The sequence below is a fragment of the Poeciliopsis prolifica genome, unplaced genomic scaffold (genome assembly GCF_027474105.1).
Source record: "Poeciliopsis prolifica strain line A6 unplaced genomic scaffold, Auburn_PproV2 SCAFFOLD029, whole genome shotgun sequence".
Lineage (NCBI taxonomy): Eukaryota > Metazoa > Chordata > Actinopteri > Cyprinodontiformes > Poeciliidae > Poeciliopsis > Poeciliopsis prolifica.
In genome coordinates, this window is record NW_026562404.1 from 2,185,226 (window position 1) to 2,204,030 (window position 18,805).

Below are 18,805 nucleotides of genomic sequence, written 5' to 3' on the forward strand. Positions count from 1 at the left end.
CAATTTGAAAAGAAATCCATTAAATAGCGAAGAGATAAAACACGGTATCTGATTCATCCTGCCTCAGTCTGCAATAAAGTCAGAAAAACAGAATCCTTCCAATCCAGAAGGATTCTAGATAGGATTCTGGAAAAAGACAAAAATAAAAACAAAGGTAAAAATGTCAATCTTGTTCATCATTTAACTTGGACAAGTTCCCTGAACATTTCATTTAACCACACTTTAATTCAGTCAGTTTTTGAGATGCACAACTTGCTGAAGTATAAAGTGGATCAAAATCTGGAGGAAATGGGATTTAATTAACTCTGAAGGCAGTTTGGCTATTGGTTCCAGACAGACCGGTCTGAGCATTACCATTTTTATGCGCAACCATGACTCTTCAGTGAGTGGCAGCTGGTTTGACAGATACAGCTTATATATGCCTGCCTAGTGGAACCAAAAATGTTACCATTTAAGCAAAAAGAAGTTGCTCCAATAGCCTCTTATTGCAAACAGCTGAGCTATTGAAAATACATTGTGTGAATGGTCAAGTGGAATTTCAAAGCAGGTGGTCAATGACAGTAGAAACCTACAGACAAAAGTAAGCTCAATTTTACCAAACCTGGACAATAAGAGATTTATAAAACAGTTTTATCAGTCAGTATGATCCCCAAAGTTTTGAAACTTTGTTGAATATAAACAAATACGAAGTAAGTTCATCTTGACGACAGAGGAGGTGCAACCCGCAGCAAGAAATGTGTACTCAGTAATGTGGCTGGTTTATCTTTTTGTCCCAAGCTGATATAATGAAATTGAAAAAAAAAAGCTTTGGAGGCTTTTAGACATACCTTTATTTTTGAGTTCACATTTTCTTCATATTTCTGCGTCCTGTTTGTTAAGAATGCAATATTCGGAATGTAGAAAATTGTGCATCGTGCATATTAAAAATCAACTTTCAAATGTTCAGAAAGGACAAAGAAAAGGAATGAAAAGGAAGAGAAAGAAGAGCATTTGAGGCAATATAATGCATATGTATAAAAATACAAAAAACATTTTTATTTATTTTCTTTTACTTTACTGAAAACCTTTTATGACCCTTGTTTTTCCAAGACAGTATAAAGTTGTAAAAAAATGTGCTTAATATAGGCCAGTTGGCATAAAAGCAATATTGTCAATGTCAAAATTAAACAACTCTAATATAATATAGCTCATATTTTGTCCTTTTACAATATGTACATAGTCAGATGTGACATCACACCAATGTTTACACTAGAAATATCCACTTTCTTTAAAACAAAACATGGACAAAAACTCTCCCAACAGTAAAACAGTTAATACCTGAGTATAATTTATTTTACCATGTTGTGTCAATCAGACTGGGTTTAAAGTAGTACGAGCAGAAATGAAAATGTTTTTGTCACAGGAACTGACGGAGGCTGTTTGAGGGTGGATGCTGGCTTTATGCAGTGGCACTGCTGGGTCTGCTGGGCTCACTGACGGAATCCCGGTGCCTGGGTCCGGCATATTCTCCGATAAATGAGCCGTCCTCGCTGAATTCTCCGTCTCCATCGGCGTAATCGACCAAGCTGTCTCTGCTGATTCTGTCCTCACCCGTGTCGTCTGTGAAACCCCAGATCGGACTCTTCAGGCGTTTTTCATCGCTGCCACTGTCATCAGTGACAAAAGAAGGCGGGTTCGGGTCAGAGTCGCGTTGAAAAAGCCAGAACATCTCAAATCAAGGGTACAATGATAAAAATAAATTCTACATCTGTTTTTGACATAATATTAGGCACTCTTAAAACTCTTCTCATTTATTGGTACCTTTGCTAAAAATTGGAAAAACAAAAGTTCTTAGAATAAATTAATCTTTTCTGACAATAATGTCTTTTAATGTAAATCCATTTAAATTAAAATTAAATTTAAATGTGCATTTATTTGAAAATTTTTTATTTGCAAATCTTTTTTTTTGCAATTTTTTTATTTGCAAAAAAATTGCAAATAATCTTGCATAAAAGTGGCCTAACTAAGAACTCCCAACAAAAGAAAAAAAGAAAAGAAAAAGCTAAAGTATTGTCAGCAATACAAAATCATCTGTGTGTCAATGATGATTTTGGTTAAAAACTTTTAAAGCGCTGAACGAATGTATTCAGAATAAAGTTGAATAAGAAAATGATTCAATGTCAGATTATGCCACATCAAACTTATGTTAAGCCTTTTCACACATCTCTACAATGGGTTTCCATTAAATATGGAACCTAGATGAAGAAACCCAAGAAAACAGTTTGCATTAGCAGCACCGAATGCGAAGCCACACCAGCCCACGAACGAACAACAAAACACAGTATATAACTACATGCAGAAAGCGGAGGAAGACGCACAGCAGGAAGTAAAGCATGCAGGGGGGCAGGGAGAGCGTTCTACAATCACTTCACTAATTGCTAATTGCCAAAGCTCCAAGACCAAAGGCAATTTCAAATCTCTTTAGAGACAGCGATGGAAATTGCCAGACTGCAGTGAGAAAGATGCCAAGTGGAAGGTTTGTGTCTGTGGTGGAGGAGAAGACGGCTGAGTTGGTGGAAGACAGAAGGGGCGGGGGGGAGAAGAAGTGGTGCGTATGCAATCCCAGACAAACAGCCTGTCATTCCTGGTATTCCCGGGGGCTTGTGAGCAAACCGAGGAGATTAGATGCCAATTTAACGCAGGACGAGTGGCCAATGCGCAGGTGTCTGTCTTTAAAACACAGGGTCACCTCAAAACACTGACATTCTTCCTTCTTTGCCTAAACTATCAATTTTAGTAACACCTCTCGTCCACGTTGATTTTGTATTCACAACACAAAGCCCTGACGCTCACAAAAACTCCGGTGTTTCATACATGATAGTGCTTACTGAAGCATATTATGCTTGACACCTGAGTCGAAGAGAAGCACAAAATTGCGAGCGGGGATTCAAGCACAAGAGCCGAGCTGAAGACAAAGATTATACTTCGAGTCTCCTTCACAGGGACTTTTAATAACCAATCTTATCTCGGCCACTTTGCGAAGCCGTTTATGATGCAAGCCACATAAGGTCCACATTACAACCTTCTTTTTCCCAGGCTTTTCCTTATCGAACCTTCTTTCTCTGACGTCTCCAGAGCGCTGAAGATAAGTGGCTGTTATCTAAGAGCGAAGAAATGCCACTGCCGCAGCCGCCCGCCCACAGTGACTTTGAATACTGCGATAAAATGGGGCTGAGAGCAGTTGAGCCCCAGCTTACTCAGAGCCTCTATTTGGTGTATCCTGCTCCTGTTTCAGGACAAAAAGTTGTTTCACAAACAGCAGAAAGGGAGGCACCAGATTAACATCGCCAGACATAAAGTAATCCTTTATGTCTTGCTTGCGATAAATATCGACCCAATTTGGATTCATGGAGACGTTCAGATGCATTTTCTTTGTCTTTAAATTTTTTTGATTAAAGTTGTATATGGAAAAACATTTATACGCTACTACTACTTTTTTTCTTTCCTCCTAATTGCACATTAAGTAGAAAAATATTTATTCAAAGGAGAAGTTAAAAAAAAAAAAATATGAGTAGAATAACCTGGCGCAACCATGACACCTGCTGTTCTCGCAGAGGACGGAGGGGCAAAAGGCGTAGATGGCGGTCTCAAAAGAGAAAGCATCAGAAGCATAATTACCACTTGTCAGCTCTCCAGACACATGGGATACCAGTGGGTGGTCCATTGCCATCAGAGATTCAAAGGGCATACGAGAGCCCTGAAACTAGCTCTGAAGGCAGCCAAACAACATCACAGAAAAGCTAAGGGCACTCTGGGGGGACGGGACTGCAAACAGCCTCATGAAACCAACCATGAGGAGCATTCTAAGCAGTTTGTTGGAGACAAAAATCTGAACACAGTCACTAAAAAATGCTGCGGCTTCTTTTGTGTGTTGTGCGTGAAGAGGCTCGTTTTCATGCACTTCGAGAGACGCTTCTTCAGACAAAGAATTGATATGAAACCTTTTCACATTTTGTCACGTTGCCACCACAATTTTTTATTTATTTGGATTTCATGTCATTGGCCGACATAACATGAGATAAACAGTTTTAAAGATCTTTTTCAAATAAAAATCTGTACAGTGTGATGGACAGTCGCACTGAGTGATATTCACTGGAACAAACTGGAATCAAAAGTCATCTACTTTGTAAAAATAGTTTGTGTGTGTAAATTTAAAAAAATGACCCTTGACTGCATCAAACATACAAGCCACTGTAATTATTATTGTTTTTGCATTTAAAATCGCTTAACGCAAATTTATTAATGCAAGTTTAAAGTGTGATCTCATTTCAGTATATATTTATTTAGTAAGGCACTCGGTAATTTATGTTGATCTATTGACTTTGAATCAGGTAAATTTAGTCATATTCTGAAAAACTTCTCATGAATGTTACTGTGAACATGAGTGTGAGCTAAAAAAAAAAAAGCTATGAAAAATCAGTCATAATCATATTAGTGTCTGCTAACATCTGGGTTTTGAGCACAATAGGGAAGTGATTAAGAAGTCAGACTCATTTCAGATGATTCTCCATAAGTTTCTGTTATTAATTTGCTCTGCTTCCAATCAGGATTTGCAGGTGCATGTGCTAATTTGCACTCAGGGGGTTTTGAGAGTTGACACAAACTCGCTTTTATTAGAAACACATTTGCAGACCACAGAATTGAAAATGTATTGCTTCTAACTGAGAGCCAAGACTCATCGGCAAAATAAAAAATAGGCAAATTTTATCCATTAAATCAATAATTCTTGTCACATGATGGCAGATTAAATGTGATACACAAAGCATTTTGACCAACCGAGTTTTTTTTCTGGAAGTGAGGCAATTGTTGCTCTGACTGACACTAAATCAGTGTCAATTAGCCAGATACCGAGTTAAATGTGTTTTTAAATATTTTCATAAGGGATGTACTGAACAGACAGACAGACACTTCTTTTACACAGTTTTGTCATCTTTTGAGAAATGTATTTCTCATTTCATAAGCAAACATCTATCCATGTCAGTGGCATGGATGCATTTGAGCTTGACTGCATCTTTTCTTAAGCTATTCTGTGATTAGAAGTTAATGCCATCCTGTTCAAAAACTATATTGAAAGTTTTCATATTCTCTAATAGAAATGTGGAGTTATTACCCCTTTTTATACCTTCTGATCAAACAGATCTGGTTTGCAATGCATTAATTCTCGCAGTAATTTTTTCAACAAAAAAAAAAGAGTTTTAAATGAGCTTCATCTATTTAAGAAAAATCAGTTTCTGTCAAATTACATACATTTTTCATACACCAGCAGCGGAAACAACTTGACTAATTGTTTAAGGACAGCTGCACATCTGTAAGCTCATTTAAAAATGTAAAATATGCCCCCATGTTGAGTCACCGGTACAAGGAGCGTTTAAGAATTAACTAATTGGAAAAACTAACAGGATGACAATGAGGGATTTATCAAGATATGGAAACTGATAGGGAATCAATCCCACATGGCTGAACTTTATGACATGGTGCTTTTGTTTTATGTCTGATTAATTTAGCTGTTTTTACCTGTTTAGTTGAAATTGTTCATGTTATGAGGGGGAAAAAAAAGAAAAAGGAAAGTATGTGTTTCTATACATATGCTATCACTAAGAGCCTCGAAAAAATGCCAAATATACACACCCATCCACGCACGCGCACACACACACACACACACGCACACACACACACACTAACATTAAAATAGCCTACAAGCATAACACGGGGACACGAGGTCTGAAAAGCATGAACACACACACAAGCCAAATCTAACTACTGAGTGAAAACACATAAATCCAGCTAAAAGGGAACAAAGCTTAAGCTTAGGGTCATCCACTACTCTTAAGCACACTTTGTGATTACCTAGCCCATTAAATGATGAGTGCACTGGCTTTCAGGTTGATCCTGGTAAACGTCATGAGTGCGAGATTTGCTTTTAGGACGGGAAATAGGAAAAGAGCATATCTGTAATTTGTGACAACTTCTTTATCATATTCACAGTTGAGGTTATTTAAAGCTGCCAACTGTTGCCAGAGCATAAAGCAACGTCAATGAGATTAATTAACTTCATGCAGCTCACCTGTATTCATAGGCATCGTCATTCATTGGCTGTGACTCCGCATCAGGAAAGAGGTCTTCCTTCTCTTTTACTGAAAGACGAAAGGAAGACAGACAGTTGCTGTTTCACTTTTATAATTGGAATGAATGGTGTTCATAATTAGTGCGACACACATACAAGATACTCTAAAATGTATGCAGAACATGGTGCATTTTTAAAAACAAAATAAATGTAGTACTTTGAGTTACACTTGGAGTCAGACCAAACATGTTTTTAACTGTTCACTGATCTATTGACACGTGTCCACGTTACATCAAGTCAACATGTAGAGCAACTCTTTAGCATGTGTGCGCCACGTGTTGTCTGCCCCTTGTGTAAACCGAAAATAACAGTTGCTTTTGAGGCAGACAAAAGAAGGGATTTTTGTGAAAAGAGCTAGATGGACAAAGGGGCAATCCAACGAAGCTGATGAAATATTCAGTGCTTCTTGTCAAACACTACTTCAGGCAAAGAAGCATAGTCGCGATAGTGGGGAAGAAGTAGGGAACGGAGGTTGGAATGTGAAAGAGACAGTTTATAGGGACAAAACGCTGTGAGATGGAAACTGGCTTTGATACAGAGCAGGAAAAAGGGTACAAGGAAAGAGCCACAGAAGATTGCATAGGTGAGGGGTAAGGAGCAGGGGAACAAAGACTTCTCATTCTCACTTCCCATGCTGGACAAAAAATGCAATCATTTTTGTCGAGCAGAACTAACAAGGATCATGCAAACTTCCAGTGTTCAATTTACAACTAAACTACAGCAGATGCATTTAGATGATCCTGGGCTTGGAACTGCTGAGCCTAAGGGTGATGCACTAACAGTGCCTTGTAAAAGTATTAAAATCTCTTGATTTTTTATTTATTTATATATATTGTTTTCTTTCTGCAGAATTTTTGATGTACTTTCCTGAGCAAAATGATGAGGGGATGCCTTTCTGGTCAAGGCTAACTGACTTTGTTCAGTTAGCCTTGCTAGATACCTTTAAATCCAGCATGGCTGCATACCTGCATATTTGCCTCCCTTGTTTTTCATCACAAAGCACACCATCACTGCCAGAAGCGTGAGCAATGCCACTGCGCACAGAGTCCCGATGAACCAGCGCTGAGTTGAAGTGCTGGCTTCTGCCCCGACTTTTTCTGCGAGCAAAAAGAGCAAAGAGACACAGAGATCAACAATCTTTCAATCACATTGATTTGTCTGAATAATTCTCAAACAACTTTGTCTTTAAGCACAAGCATGGCTCACTTGGGTTTGCGAGGATACTTTCACACTGCATTAAACTCACATTCCCTTCCTCTATATTATGCTGTCACTTCTGATAGAATATTAAACAGTAAAAAGTCCAAACAAACACATATGCCTGAACAAAATCAACCAGCGCATTACATTCACTGGAGTCAATGAGCAGCAGAGTCAGTTTGTCTTTCAAGTGCAGAACGCACGTAAATGGCAGCAACTTTTTTTTAACTAAACTTTTTTTTTTTAACTGAGCAGTTCATACAGCTGCAAAATACTCCTCTTTAATCTGCCTGTGCTTATTTATGCATCTTCCACCAATCCACCGATACCCTTTGGATATGTGAGCTTTCATAAATGAAGCAGCGATCACAGAACCACAGGAAATGTGGAGTGAAATGCAACTAGAGAAAAGATGACCTTTTATCATAAAATATGCTAAACATGTGGAAACTGAGCACCACTAACTATAACAGCCTAGTGATTTCTTATATGCAAATCACAAGAATTGATAAGTTTCCGATTGCAGACGATTTCCTCGGCGTGTTTTCACCTTAAGTGGAGAGTTTAACTTTTTTTTAAGATATTTTGTTGAAACATGACAAGTGAATAATATCTAAACTCTCTTAGAAGAAATACAGCTTAATTGATCAGCGGATTAGGCTAACCGTTAGCAGCTCAAAGACCAAAGCAGACTTCTAGCAGCTTAAAACAATCAGTATTTCAGGAAGATAATTTTATAAACTATCATCATGTTTGAATTAGATAGCTAATACTATCTAAGTCAGGAAGGAGGTGGTCACCTCATTATTTGTGTCTCTAGTAGTCAAATCTTCTTCTGTTTTAACTTGTAGAAGGTGTTTTGTGTAATGTATACATGCAGAGAAATAAACATGTACGGCTGTGATTTGCAGCTGAGTCTCGATGAGAAATGTTTTGTGAATGAGGCTCATAATGCTTCTTTGTATTCCTCCCCTCACCTTTGTCACTTGTTCTTTAATGCCTTCCTGGGTGGAAGTCTTTGTCAACAATGACTCCGCCTTAATTTGAATATATCTAGACACATTTGGAAATAGCTATGGAAAGGAGTAAAGTCAAAACATGTACATATATTTAGTCGCTGAGTATACCTACATATGATATGCCATAAGCCTTCTATCAATGTTTACCAAAGGCTGGGACAGGAAAAGTAGCTTACAGTTATTCACACAGCCAAATAAAGCTGCGAGACGCCCTGCTTCTCTCGAGCAGACCAGCTGATTTTGGCAAAGGTGTCACTCACGTAAGAGCTTATGTTGAACAGCGCCGAAACTGATAAAGCAGAGAAGAAACAGGAGGAGGGATGGAAACGAGACAGGCGCATAGAAAAGGGGAGAGATGGCAGGAAAAGAGGATTAGTGGAAGAAAACAGGATCCCCCATAGCTTGAAACCAGCACATCTCGCAGAAACCCTTCAAGAAGACAGTTCAAAAGCTAAGTCTAGCCCTCAAACGTAATTGAGAAACAATGGTTTTACACTCATGAAGAGCAGATTTACAGATAAGAAGAGTGCATCGCATCTGGTCTTCACCCTGCATTACGCAAAACCGACATTTCCTGACACCGCTCACCAAGGACAGATATGAGATTGGGTTGAAATTACTCTGTCTATCAAAAATGTGATCATATGAACATCGATGGGAGCGCTCACGTTTCCTGACTATCAGAAAACGAGTAAAATTGTTCACAGTAGATCACTGCAATGAAAGTGAAGCCTCAAATCTCTACTGCAATACTGCGAGACAGCACACTGAACAAGGGAGCACTAGAAACTATATTAAGTCAGAGTTGTCAGAACAAGTGGGACACCTGTGTTAAGTCACGCTTTTAGGCAGCGACTACAGCAAAGTCTGATCACTAAATCAGGATCTCTTATATTATGCTAAGTCACAACTATTACTGCTGGTCCCTAACCTTTGTGTTGCTTTTTTTCTGAACAGTTAGAAACAGGAGTTCACCTCTGAGATTTTATTAGTACAGCCTTAAAGGACAAACTGTTGCTCAGGCTATGACCGGCTCTACACTACAAGAACAGCACGCCTACAACCTGGTCTATCTCTATACCAGCATATGTCTATGTGGACTAGCTACATCAGCTGCAGGCGGTGGTACATACTGTTCAGAACAGGAACCACAGCTGGAGCAAAGGAAAAATCTTAGGGGAAAAAAAAAAAATTAATACAGCAGAATACTGCAGAAAGCAGAAAGCTGGCTTCAAGGTTTTCAGAGCAGGCTGGCTCAGCCACACAGTCTGACACAGCTGTAGGAACAAAGCATTCTTACAAACACCAGCAGGGGCAATCTGTGTTTTAGTGACTTGTGGGAAGACAGACTTAAAGTAGAAATTAATAGACGATAGCAGCTCAAATCAAAATAAAGTGGTAAAGCTAATTATTAACAATAATTTCTTGAAAATTTCACCAGGCTTTCATTTTAACCTCTTAATAAAACTACATTAAATTTTAGCTTTTTAATGAGATCTGTGATATCTTTGATTCTTTTAAAGACTCTCGCTTTTATCCAAAAGTCCATCAACTGTGGAGGACCTTTTTTTGTTTGGTTGACAAAATACTTTATCTTTCATAGAACATAATGCTTATTGCAATGTCAAAGTCATCAGATAATTACAGATAGTTTCCATATTCAGACATCAGCATTGACATAAAGCAAAGTGTGGCTTTAACTTTGCCATCTTTTAAAAAGTCCCGTGACATCATGGAGCAACTTAAATTACTGCTAAAGATCTTAAAGCAGTTGAAACGTTCTTACAATTGCTGCTTTATGTTATGTGATGAGACAGGCAGTTGGAAGCCTGCAAAGCCACTGGACCAGTCAAAATCTTATCATCATTTCCAATCAAAGAAAACACTTCAATGACAAATAAAAGTTTATTTTAAACCTTGATTTTCCAGGCAAATTAATAATTTGGGGCCAACTTGGATGGTGAACTATTTAAATGGGAGCGCTCCTGTGGTGTACACATTGTACGAAAATGGTAACGGACACAGCAGGATGCTAATGACATTAAAGTTTGTTTCATTTATGATCCGGTGAAATAAATAAAATGGTAATTTCAGTCACATTTAACTCTCTGGTTACAAATGTTAAATATTTAGAGTGAAACGATCTGCAAATACTGAATTTTTAAGATATGGCTTGCAGTTTATTCAGTTTGAAATAACAGGACTAAAAGAGTCACCTTTTAGTCTTGTTGAACTCTCCAGGATGTTTTGGAAATAATACTTCTTTCTTTCATTTAGGCATAGGGATAAAGAAAACATTTTAATAGCTCTGTTAAAACAACTAGGTGGTAATAACATTGTTAAAAACTGCATCAAAATTCAAAAGATGTATATAAATATGTGAGTTTAAATATTAAAATTTAATGGGAACAGTCAAGACAAAACTATACAAATGTGAAAAAGATGTATAAAAATGGCAACACAATGTAGTTTTTTATCTCAGGAGGCAAAAGTGTGACCTGAGCATCGTCTTACATAACAATCTCTGGGCAGCCAGTCTACACCATAAACAAAGCTTTTAAAAATGCTTTTCTCACCATAAAATCTGTTTCCTTGCGGATGAGACGGAAGAACAGAGAGAAAAATATCCCCTTACAGAAGCAAGGGCTCATCCAGGATGCCATTCATGCCACAGATACTTTATATCACTGATATTGGTGAGGAAAAAGAATTAGCACATCTGCATCTTTCCTGTTAATTTTTTTTTTAAATATTTGTTATGTCGTCACTTGTCTTATGAATTGGACTGTCAAGCATAAATATATCCTCAATCTGATCTTCCATTTTAATAAAACACTGCTGTTTTTCACACTGACACATGAATCATGTGCTGATTAATGTGAAGGGGAAATCAGGCCCTGACTAATGCAGCTGCATCTTAACTTTTAGATTTAATGTCCTACATTTTTATTTGTGAAAACTGCTGTGTTTGAATGCCCCACCAGGAAGCAAGTTATTTTATCTGTTGAGAAGCGGGTTATTTTTCTGTGACTTTCCAGGCATATGCTTCTCTGTGCTTTCTGTTTTCTGTTCTTTTTGTTTGCAGCCTGCTGAATTTCTTATCTCATGAGATTTTTCTTTTTCTTCCACACCGGCTGTTAGAAATTCTCTCTGTTTTTTTCTGTTTTGTTGTTGTTGTTTCCTAGGTATTTGCAAACGTTTCTATACTTTCATCTCGTATTTGTGACATTCCTTTTGTATCACAAGATTTGCAAAGGAAGACCTCTGCTTTTTATATCCAGATAATTTTTCAGATAAGGCCAGAAATGCCCATCCAGGAGCTCCTCTCACTAAAAGACAGACACAATTTTAAAAAGAAGAACCCTCATTCATATGCATTCATTTTGTAACTGTGTCGCATGTTCCTCCCATTTATGTGCCTGGATTCAGGGAGCCCCAGACGCATCCTACTGGCATCCATAAATCTCTCCTCTGCATTGTGACTAACCTACCCTGAGGACAACTCTTTCAAACAGAAGTATTTCATCTTCCCATCAAGCCTCTTCGCAACCACATTTACAAACAATGCATGTAGCGGCTCACAGGCTGGACATCTACTAATGCAGCAAGGCGTCTCATCTACAGATATTTACAAAAATATAAAATATATACTTTTTTCTCCCTTGTTTTCTTTATAGCTAACTATCATTTTCTCATGCTCTCTTTTTCTCCTTATCCTTCCGCTCAGTCTGGACAACTCTGCACGGCTCTATTTATCAGGGACCATTACTCATTTCACAATTCAGAAAAAATCTATACAAATTACACCTCCTCTTGCCTACCACAGTCATTGGCTTGAGAGAATCCATTCACCTGCAGGTCATGTGACTCACAATATTCAAAATAGCTTCCTGTGGATTTATCTGTGCAGAGGGAAGCAACATTTCATGATTACCAATAACATGCAAGTGTGTCATAGTGGCTTTCATTTAACCTGCCTTCATGCATTTGAATAAACTAGAATGTACTCAAAACGTTAAGTTAATAAGGGTTTAATTATGGGAATGTCACTGTAAAGAAATGTTAGGTTCTACGCTGCAATGACACAAATATTATTGGAAAATTGAGTGGAAGGAAAAATATAGTGGAAAATTTTGCCCAAACTAAGTTAGCTAGCTGCAGCCTCTAGAGGATTGTGAAACAGAGTCTATTCATGGGTTTGGAAGAGATTCACAAGACATGAACTAAGTGCAGAAAGAGGCACTGAGTGAAACAAATTGCTTTGTTGATCACAATAGTACGTAGTTCTTATCAGTACATTTTTTTCATCCATATACAAAGACAATTCTTTTTTCCTTACATACATACATGACATTCCTTTCACTGTGCGGAGATTATCTTTGTAGCTTGTAAGATCCAAAGTCAACCAGCCTGTTGATTGCAGCTACTTTCAAAGTCAGAACCTTTTCTTTCTGTTTCGACCACCAAAGCACGCTCCTTCAAAAACCGATGCTGGCTGAAGAACAGTTAAACCTTGCTTTAAGCTGCTATAGGGAAAAACACCACTTACATCACTGCATGGAGATTATGGTATAGAAAATACACCAAAGATTTGTGTTTGCCACATTAAAAGAAAGATTTGTGTCAGGTCGGTGGATTCAAGAGGAACAATTCTAATGTATAGCTGCAGAAAAAGCTGCAAATAAAACACAATTTCTTTTTCTCCCTCATTTTCCTGAAAGTCTCATCAAAGGGAAATTACAGCCTTAGTTATTTGATGTGGGTAAAAAAAATAAAAAATAAGCAAATGCTTTTTATCTTTTTTTTCTGGTTTACTCAATGGCTGGTAGTGGAGTGTGTAGGCTGGGAGAAAGAATGCTGCAATCATTTTAGACAACGATTGCTAAATTTTCTGAAAGTTTCCTTGACCTCAAGGCCAAATCTCAATTTCTAGTTCTAAGGACTGAACTGTTTTGCTACTGTGGGTGGAAAGGGAAGAAAAAGTACCGGGAGAAAACCCAAGTGTGCATATAGAGAGGAAATCTGATAAACTGCAGACCTTTCATTTACACAGCATTAACATGTTTTCTTCCACTATTGCCCTGTGCCTCGCCTCATCTCAATCCCCATAAACACTGACCAGTTTCACTGTCACTATTGAAGAAAAGCATCACTACATCACATAGATAGTGATGCCAATGTTAGTTTTCCACTACATTTTAGCATGTTGAACAAAAAAGTCAGACTTTTGTTTTATCTGAGAAAATCGCCTTCTTCAACATGGTTGTTTTATGTCTTAAATGAGTTGCAGTGGGACACAGTAACAATGAAAGGTTTTCCTTTCAAATGTGTGTTGGAGCCAGGTCTAGGGAGAGTCAAATTAACAGTTATTTTCTTTTGCAAAATATCTAAAATTGAGTCATTGTAAACAATTTTTTTCACATATTGCCACAAATTTCAAACTGGTCTGAGCTTGGATTTGTCTTCATTGAAGAAAAGTAGCAAAATGCTGCCATCACCATATTTAACCCTGGGAAGTGTATGTTCAGTGTCAAGTGTTCCTTCTCTGCCACACATATTGTTTTGTATGTTGATCAGATTCTTCGGTGTTAGGAAAATTTATAAATTATTACAGATGAATAAGGTTTAGAAATCCATAAGCATGTGATACCTTTCAAATGTTTATTTCTTAAAGACTTTGATTTTAAAATGTATCTTTCCCCTCCCACTTCGTTCAAGGAGTCTGGATTTGTTTGTGCACCTCTACTCCAAACCCCAAACACTGAGTTTCCATTCACCCAAACAAATGCAAACATTAACATCAGTACTGACAGGGATTTTTTTTCTACTCACCTGGGGGACTGTGATTTTCAGCCAGTGCTGGGGGTCCACAACCAGCTCGAGTGCACGCGCTGAGGTAGAAGCGGAAGAGTTTACCCCTATCCGATCTCACAATCTGGTGTTGAGTGACGTCAGGCAAAGTGATGTTCAGCTCAAAGGAATCAATCACCTCCAGCGAAGTCTTATTTACTGCAGAGGAGGCAAGAAAGATGTCAGGTCAGTTTAGATCACATGGTGCCCGGGATGGACCATTGCCAGAAAAACTATCATTGGTGAGTCATGTTGTAATGGAACATAGCTATAATGGGGGTCAATTTTTGAGGGAGAAGGAAGATGAAGAGATGCCACACTGGATCATACATAAAGCGAATATGGGAGATACAAGTGGTGACAGGTAAGCCGAGGAGGAATACATTAAGACGAAAGGCAAGGAGATGAAAGGTGGAACTGGAGAGCTCAAGAGGACGGGGATGTAAACAAGTGGCAATGAATAAAGAGGAGATGCAATGAAAAAGATGGAAGAAATGCAAAAACATTATATTTTTTAAAACATTTAAAGGTAACGTAAAATGTTTGAAAACTGTTTAAATGTGGAAAAACAGGAACAGATAAAAGGCAACAAAACAAAGAGACAAGGGAAAGTGCAGAAAAGAAATTAGAAGGCCTGCAATTACAAGTACAGTAGTGAAGCTGATCACTAAACATGCATTATACATCAAAGTAAAGCGTGTGTGCAGACTGGTGAAAGCAGCACTCTAATATCCTTCTGAAAGCCCCCTCAGTGATGTCACCACTGTGCAAATGTTGGAACGGCAGGTGAGAGCTTAGCATGCCAGATCTTTTTGTGACTCTTCAGCGGTGCACAACGCTGCCTTATTTTTCTTGTTTCTGGTGACAACAGATTACTCATTTATTAATCAAGCAACTGCTTTTGTGAACCAGCGAGACATGCAGACAGCGCATATACTGTTGCGCCACAAATCCTATTTTACTGAGCTCATTAGCAGCAAACTGGATTTTAAGCGTTCTTCAGTTACATGTTGAATCAATTCAGCTGAAAAGAAACATTCAGACGCCCACAGATTGCACAGTGTGGGTATATCTGTGTAAAGTCGGACATCTGATACTGGAAAAATAAGCAAAGAGGAGGGGCACTGGGGGAGAGAGTGTATTGAAGAGCTGGCCAGACTCCGTGGGTGCAGATGGAGGCGGCGAAGGGCTGTCTCTGCATTCACATTTTACACAAAAGACTTCAGAAATGTCAGCAAACGAGGGTGTAGGCTTTGAAAATAGAGATCATAATAAAAGCTCCTGACTCTCTCATTCGCCCTAGCTGTACTACAGCAAAAAGGCACTTTCTCACATGAAGAAGCGCTTGGACGAGGAGTGATAAATGTCAGTGGAATTTACACAAGAGACACCACCAGCACTGGCTTAAACATTTCTACCATGAAAAAATAAAATAAAAAATAAAAAAAAAAAGGCTGGCGTCCAAGCAGAAATGTGATCAGGAACAACGAGGGAGCTGTTAGAACTGAGTCTTAGGGAGAATGTGGTGGAAGGTATAGAGTTAAACAGCGCCCCCAACTGTCTGACAAAATAACACACATGAAAAGAGGAAGGCTGGGAACCGAAGGAAATCAGGTTCTCAGATGGAAATAGCGGAAAATGTTTTCAGAGTAAAGAAAAACTGTAGGATTAAAAACCCAAAGCACACACACCTGTCCTTTTTGGTTTCAAACTTTTATAGACTACATTTCAAAGCAGTACTTATATATGCTAGAAATGTCATCACACAATCTTTTACACAGTTGGAATTTATTATCTCTGTTCCCTAAAAACCTAAGCCATGAAAATTTCACCAATTCTGAAATTCAGATCAGGTTTATTTCACTGCTTTTTTTGCTTTCAAGAACTATTCCACTGCTTTTTAATCAAGACTGGATTCTCCTCCTTTGAATTCAAATTCTTATTTCCACTATACTTGATTTTGTTTTCTTTGCCAATATTCAACAAATGATTTTCGGTGCTTAGCTTGTTTGACATCTAAACTAGATCCACAGGTCTAGTTAAAAATCCTGATCCATAAAGGTAAATGTTTTTATTATAACTGCTTTAAGAGAGTGTGCATAGATTTAGTTGTTCTGTCAAGGAACCTTAAACAACTATCTCGACAAACATGTATTAAAATGTCAAATGAAAGACATCATCTAAATGAAAATGAATGAATGAAGGTCTCTATATTGTGGATTTTTAGACTTAGTTAGTCAAATAAGAGGTGATCTCTGGAAACCAAACAAAGATAACCTGTTGCCACATTTTGGAGTTAAACTTTAACATAATTGCTTTTGTACCCATAGATAATATTTCTTCACATCATTGTTAACATTTAAATTAGACATAAGTCAAAAAGTTGAAAGCTTGTACACCAATTATTATGAAGTGTGTTTTAAGTGTTTACATACAGAGGTGACACTTTAGAAAATAACCAGTGAGGATCCCATTCGTCACTGGCGGTGGTCCCCATTCCAGCAGAACAGTGTCATCATCCTGAATCCTGGGAATCAGCATGGGCACTTTCTCTGGAACTGTTGTACAGAAAACATTTAAATATGTAAATAAAATACATAAACTGAATTTGGCAATTTAGCCAAATGACATTTTAGAATGATGTTTAAAAAAAATGAAGGGATTAAAAACAAATAAAAACTAACACCTAATTTTTCTGTATTTCTCTGATAAAAAAAAAAAAAAAATCCCTTAATTTCTGTTCATTTTAGTTTATCCCTAAGCATGAGTCAGAGCAGAAGAACATGTGAAATTTTAAAACTGCAACCATATGGATCTTACTGTCAACAAGAGTGAATTCATGGACATTGTTGCCTTGCCTTGGTCTGGGGAGCCAATTGCACTGACGGGGAACTTGTTTATGTCTGATGTTTGAACTACTTCACTTGTGTTGTCTCACATTGTTTGCACACATATAAATATTCATGATACATTATTTATAAAGGTGCTGGTTTATTCTCTTGTTGTGAGACTTCTGTGGAAGTTTTTTGTTGTTTTTTTCTTGTAAGATGTTAATTCAAGCATTATTTATTTTTTTTGTGGCAGATATTTAAATTGTGAAAAAATAGCAAATGGGAAGAGTTTTGCACAATAAATCAAAAACAAACCAAAAGCATTTTTGGCTTTGTTTCTCTTCTACTTTAGTTCAGACCTGTTGTATTACTAATAACCATGCAGAGGCTGAGAAAATATGGCTGGTCTAACAGCTAAATCCTTAATCCCTCACCTACAAACTGTGACCAGAGATATTGGGGTTCTCTATCTTAGAAGTTAAGTGAACTGCAGAACAAAGAGCAGATCAGCAAATTCATTAAAAATTAATATACATTTAGCATCTGTTATGTACATACACTGTATGAAAAGGGAATATCTTTCATACTGTCTGACATCAAAACCTGCTTAGGTTCAATAAGAAATTGTTCCTACACAAGACACAAGCACATGATGCTGCCATCACCATAAGTCACTGTTTGGATGGTGTTTGCAGGCTTTATCCCTTACTCTTCACCATCTAGCAATGGTCTTTATGGCCAAACATGTCACTGCTAGTTTTACCATAGCATATCTCTCCAGAAATTAAGGTCTTTGTCTCTGAGCAAATGTGCTAAGTGTGGTGTGGCCTATAATATTGCTTTTGGAGTAGAGGCTTCTTCTTTACTGAGTGGCCTTTTGTTTCACTGACAGTTTCATCTTCGGGTAATTAAGCTTTGACTTTAATTTTAGGTTTGATTTTAGGCCAAAACATGTTCATCTCTAAAACACATAAACAGACTTCTTTCTCCACAGCATTATGGCTAAACATTTCCAAGGTGTTAATACTTGAATTGTTTGAACAAATAAACAGAGTTCCTCAAAGACGCTGGAAAATTACCTAAGAATGAACCACACATGTTCAATTTCCTCCCCTTGATTTTTAATTAATTGTTTCATCATGCCTCTGTCTTAAAATGCATCCACGGCAAAATCAAATTGTTTAAAATGAATGGAAATTGTAGTGTATATAAACTTCTTGGATTTGAGCAATTTTATAACAAAAAAATATCAGTCAAATATTATCTATGTGAATGTAAAAGGAGCATGGATGACTTGTTGCATGGCTGTCCCAACTCACCACCCTCTGGAGTATTAAAGTTGACTGGATCACTCTTTGGTCCTTTTCCCTTCTTGTTAAAAACGTTCACTGTGAGTCTGTACGCAGAGAAAGGTTCAAGTCCCGGCACAATGACATGAGTCCTGTTTCCAGGGAAAGACTTGGCATTATGCTCCTGTAAAATCTTGTCAGGACTCAGGAAGCTTTTCATTCTCTCCCAGTTAACCTGCAAGATAAAAGATGTAATTTTATATACCAAGCAGTTATTTACTCTTGTATACACATTTATTGTATTCTACATTGAAAGTTTTTTTTTTTTTCTTCGAAAAAGTACAAAAAATAACTTTTGCTACAAAAGCCTTTTCTCAACAGTGATAATGACTGAAGCTTAATTATAGTTGCAAACTAAAAATAGGCAAAAGATAAATGAATCCAAACCAGATA

General features: G+C 37.6%; 1 protein-coding gene across 9 annotated transcripts in view; it reads right to left on the minus strand.

Moving 5' to 3' along the window:
• Positions 1-812: 812 nt before the first annotated feature.
• LOC129372415 (neural cell adhesion molecule L1-like protein) overlaps positions 813-18,805 on the minus strand; it is a 59,836-nt gene continuing 41,843 nt past the window's right edge. For 4 of the 9 annotated variants that reach the window (XM_055049720.1, XM_055049717.1, XM_055049718.1 and 1 more), the window contains 7 exons: positions 18,383-18,587; positions 16,668-16,790; positions 14,215-14,391; positions 9,516-9,554; positions 7,129-7,260; positions 6,104-6,173; positions 813-1,646 (listed from right to left, as the gene is read on the minus strand). In XM_055049720.1, coding sequence (XP_054905695.1) covers positions 1,439-1,646; positions 6,104-6,173; positions 7,129-7,260; positions 9,516-9,554; positions 14,215-14,391; positions 16,668-16,790; positions 18,383-18,587 — 954 coding nt within the window. In that variant the 3' untranslated portion in view covers positions 813-1,438. Of the gene's footprint in view, positions 1,647-5,886; positions 5,957-6,103; positions 6,174-7,128; positions 7,261-8,340; positions 8,437-8,558; positions 8,672-9,515; positions 9,555-14,214; positions 14,392-16,667; positions 16,791-18,382; positions 18,588-18,805 lie in introns of those variants that run through there. The other 5 variants (XM_055049722.1, XM_055049721.1, XM_055049723.1 and 2 more) reach the window with 5 other exon arrangements.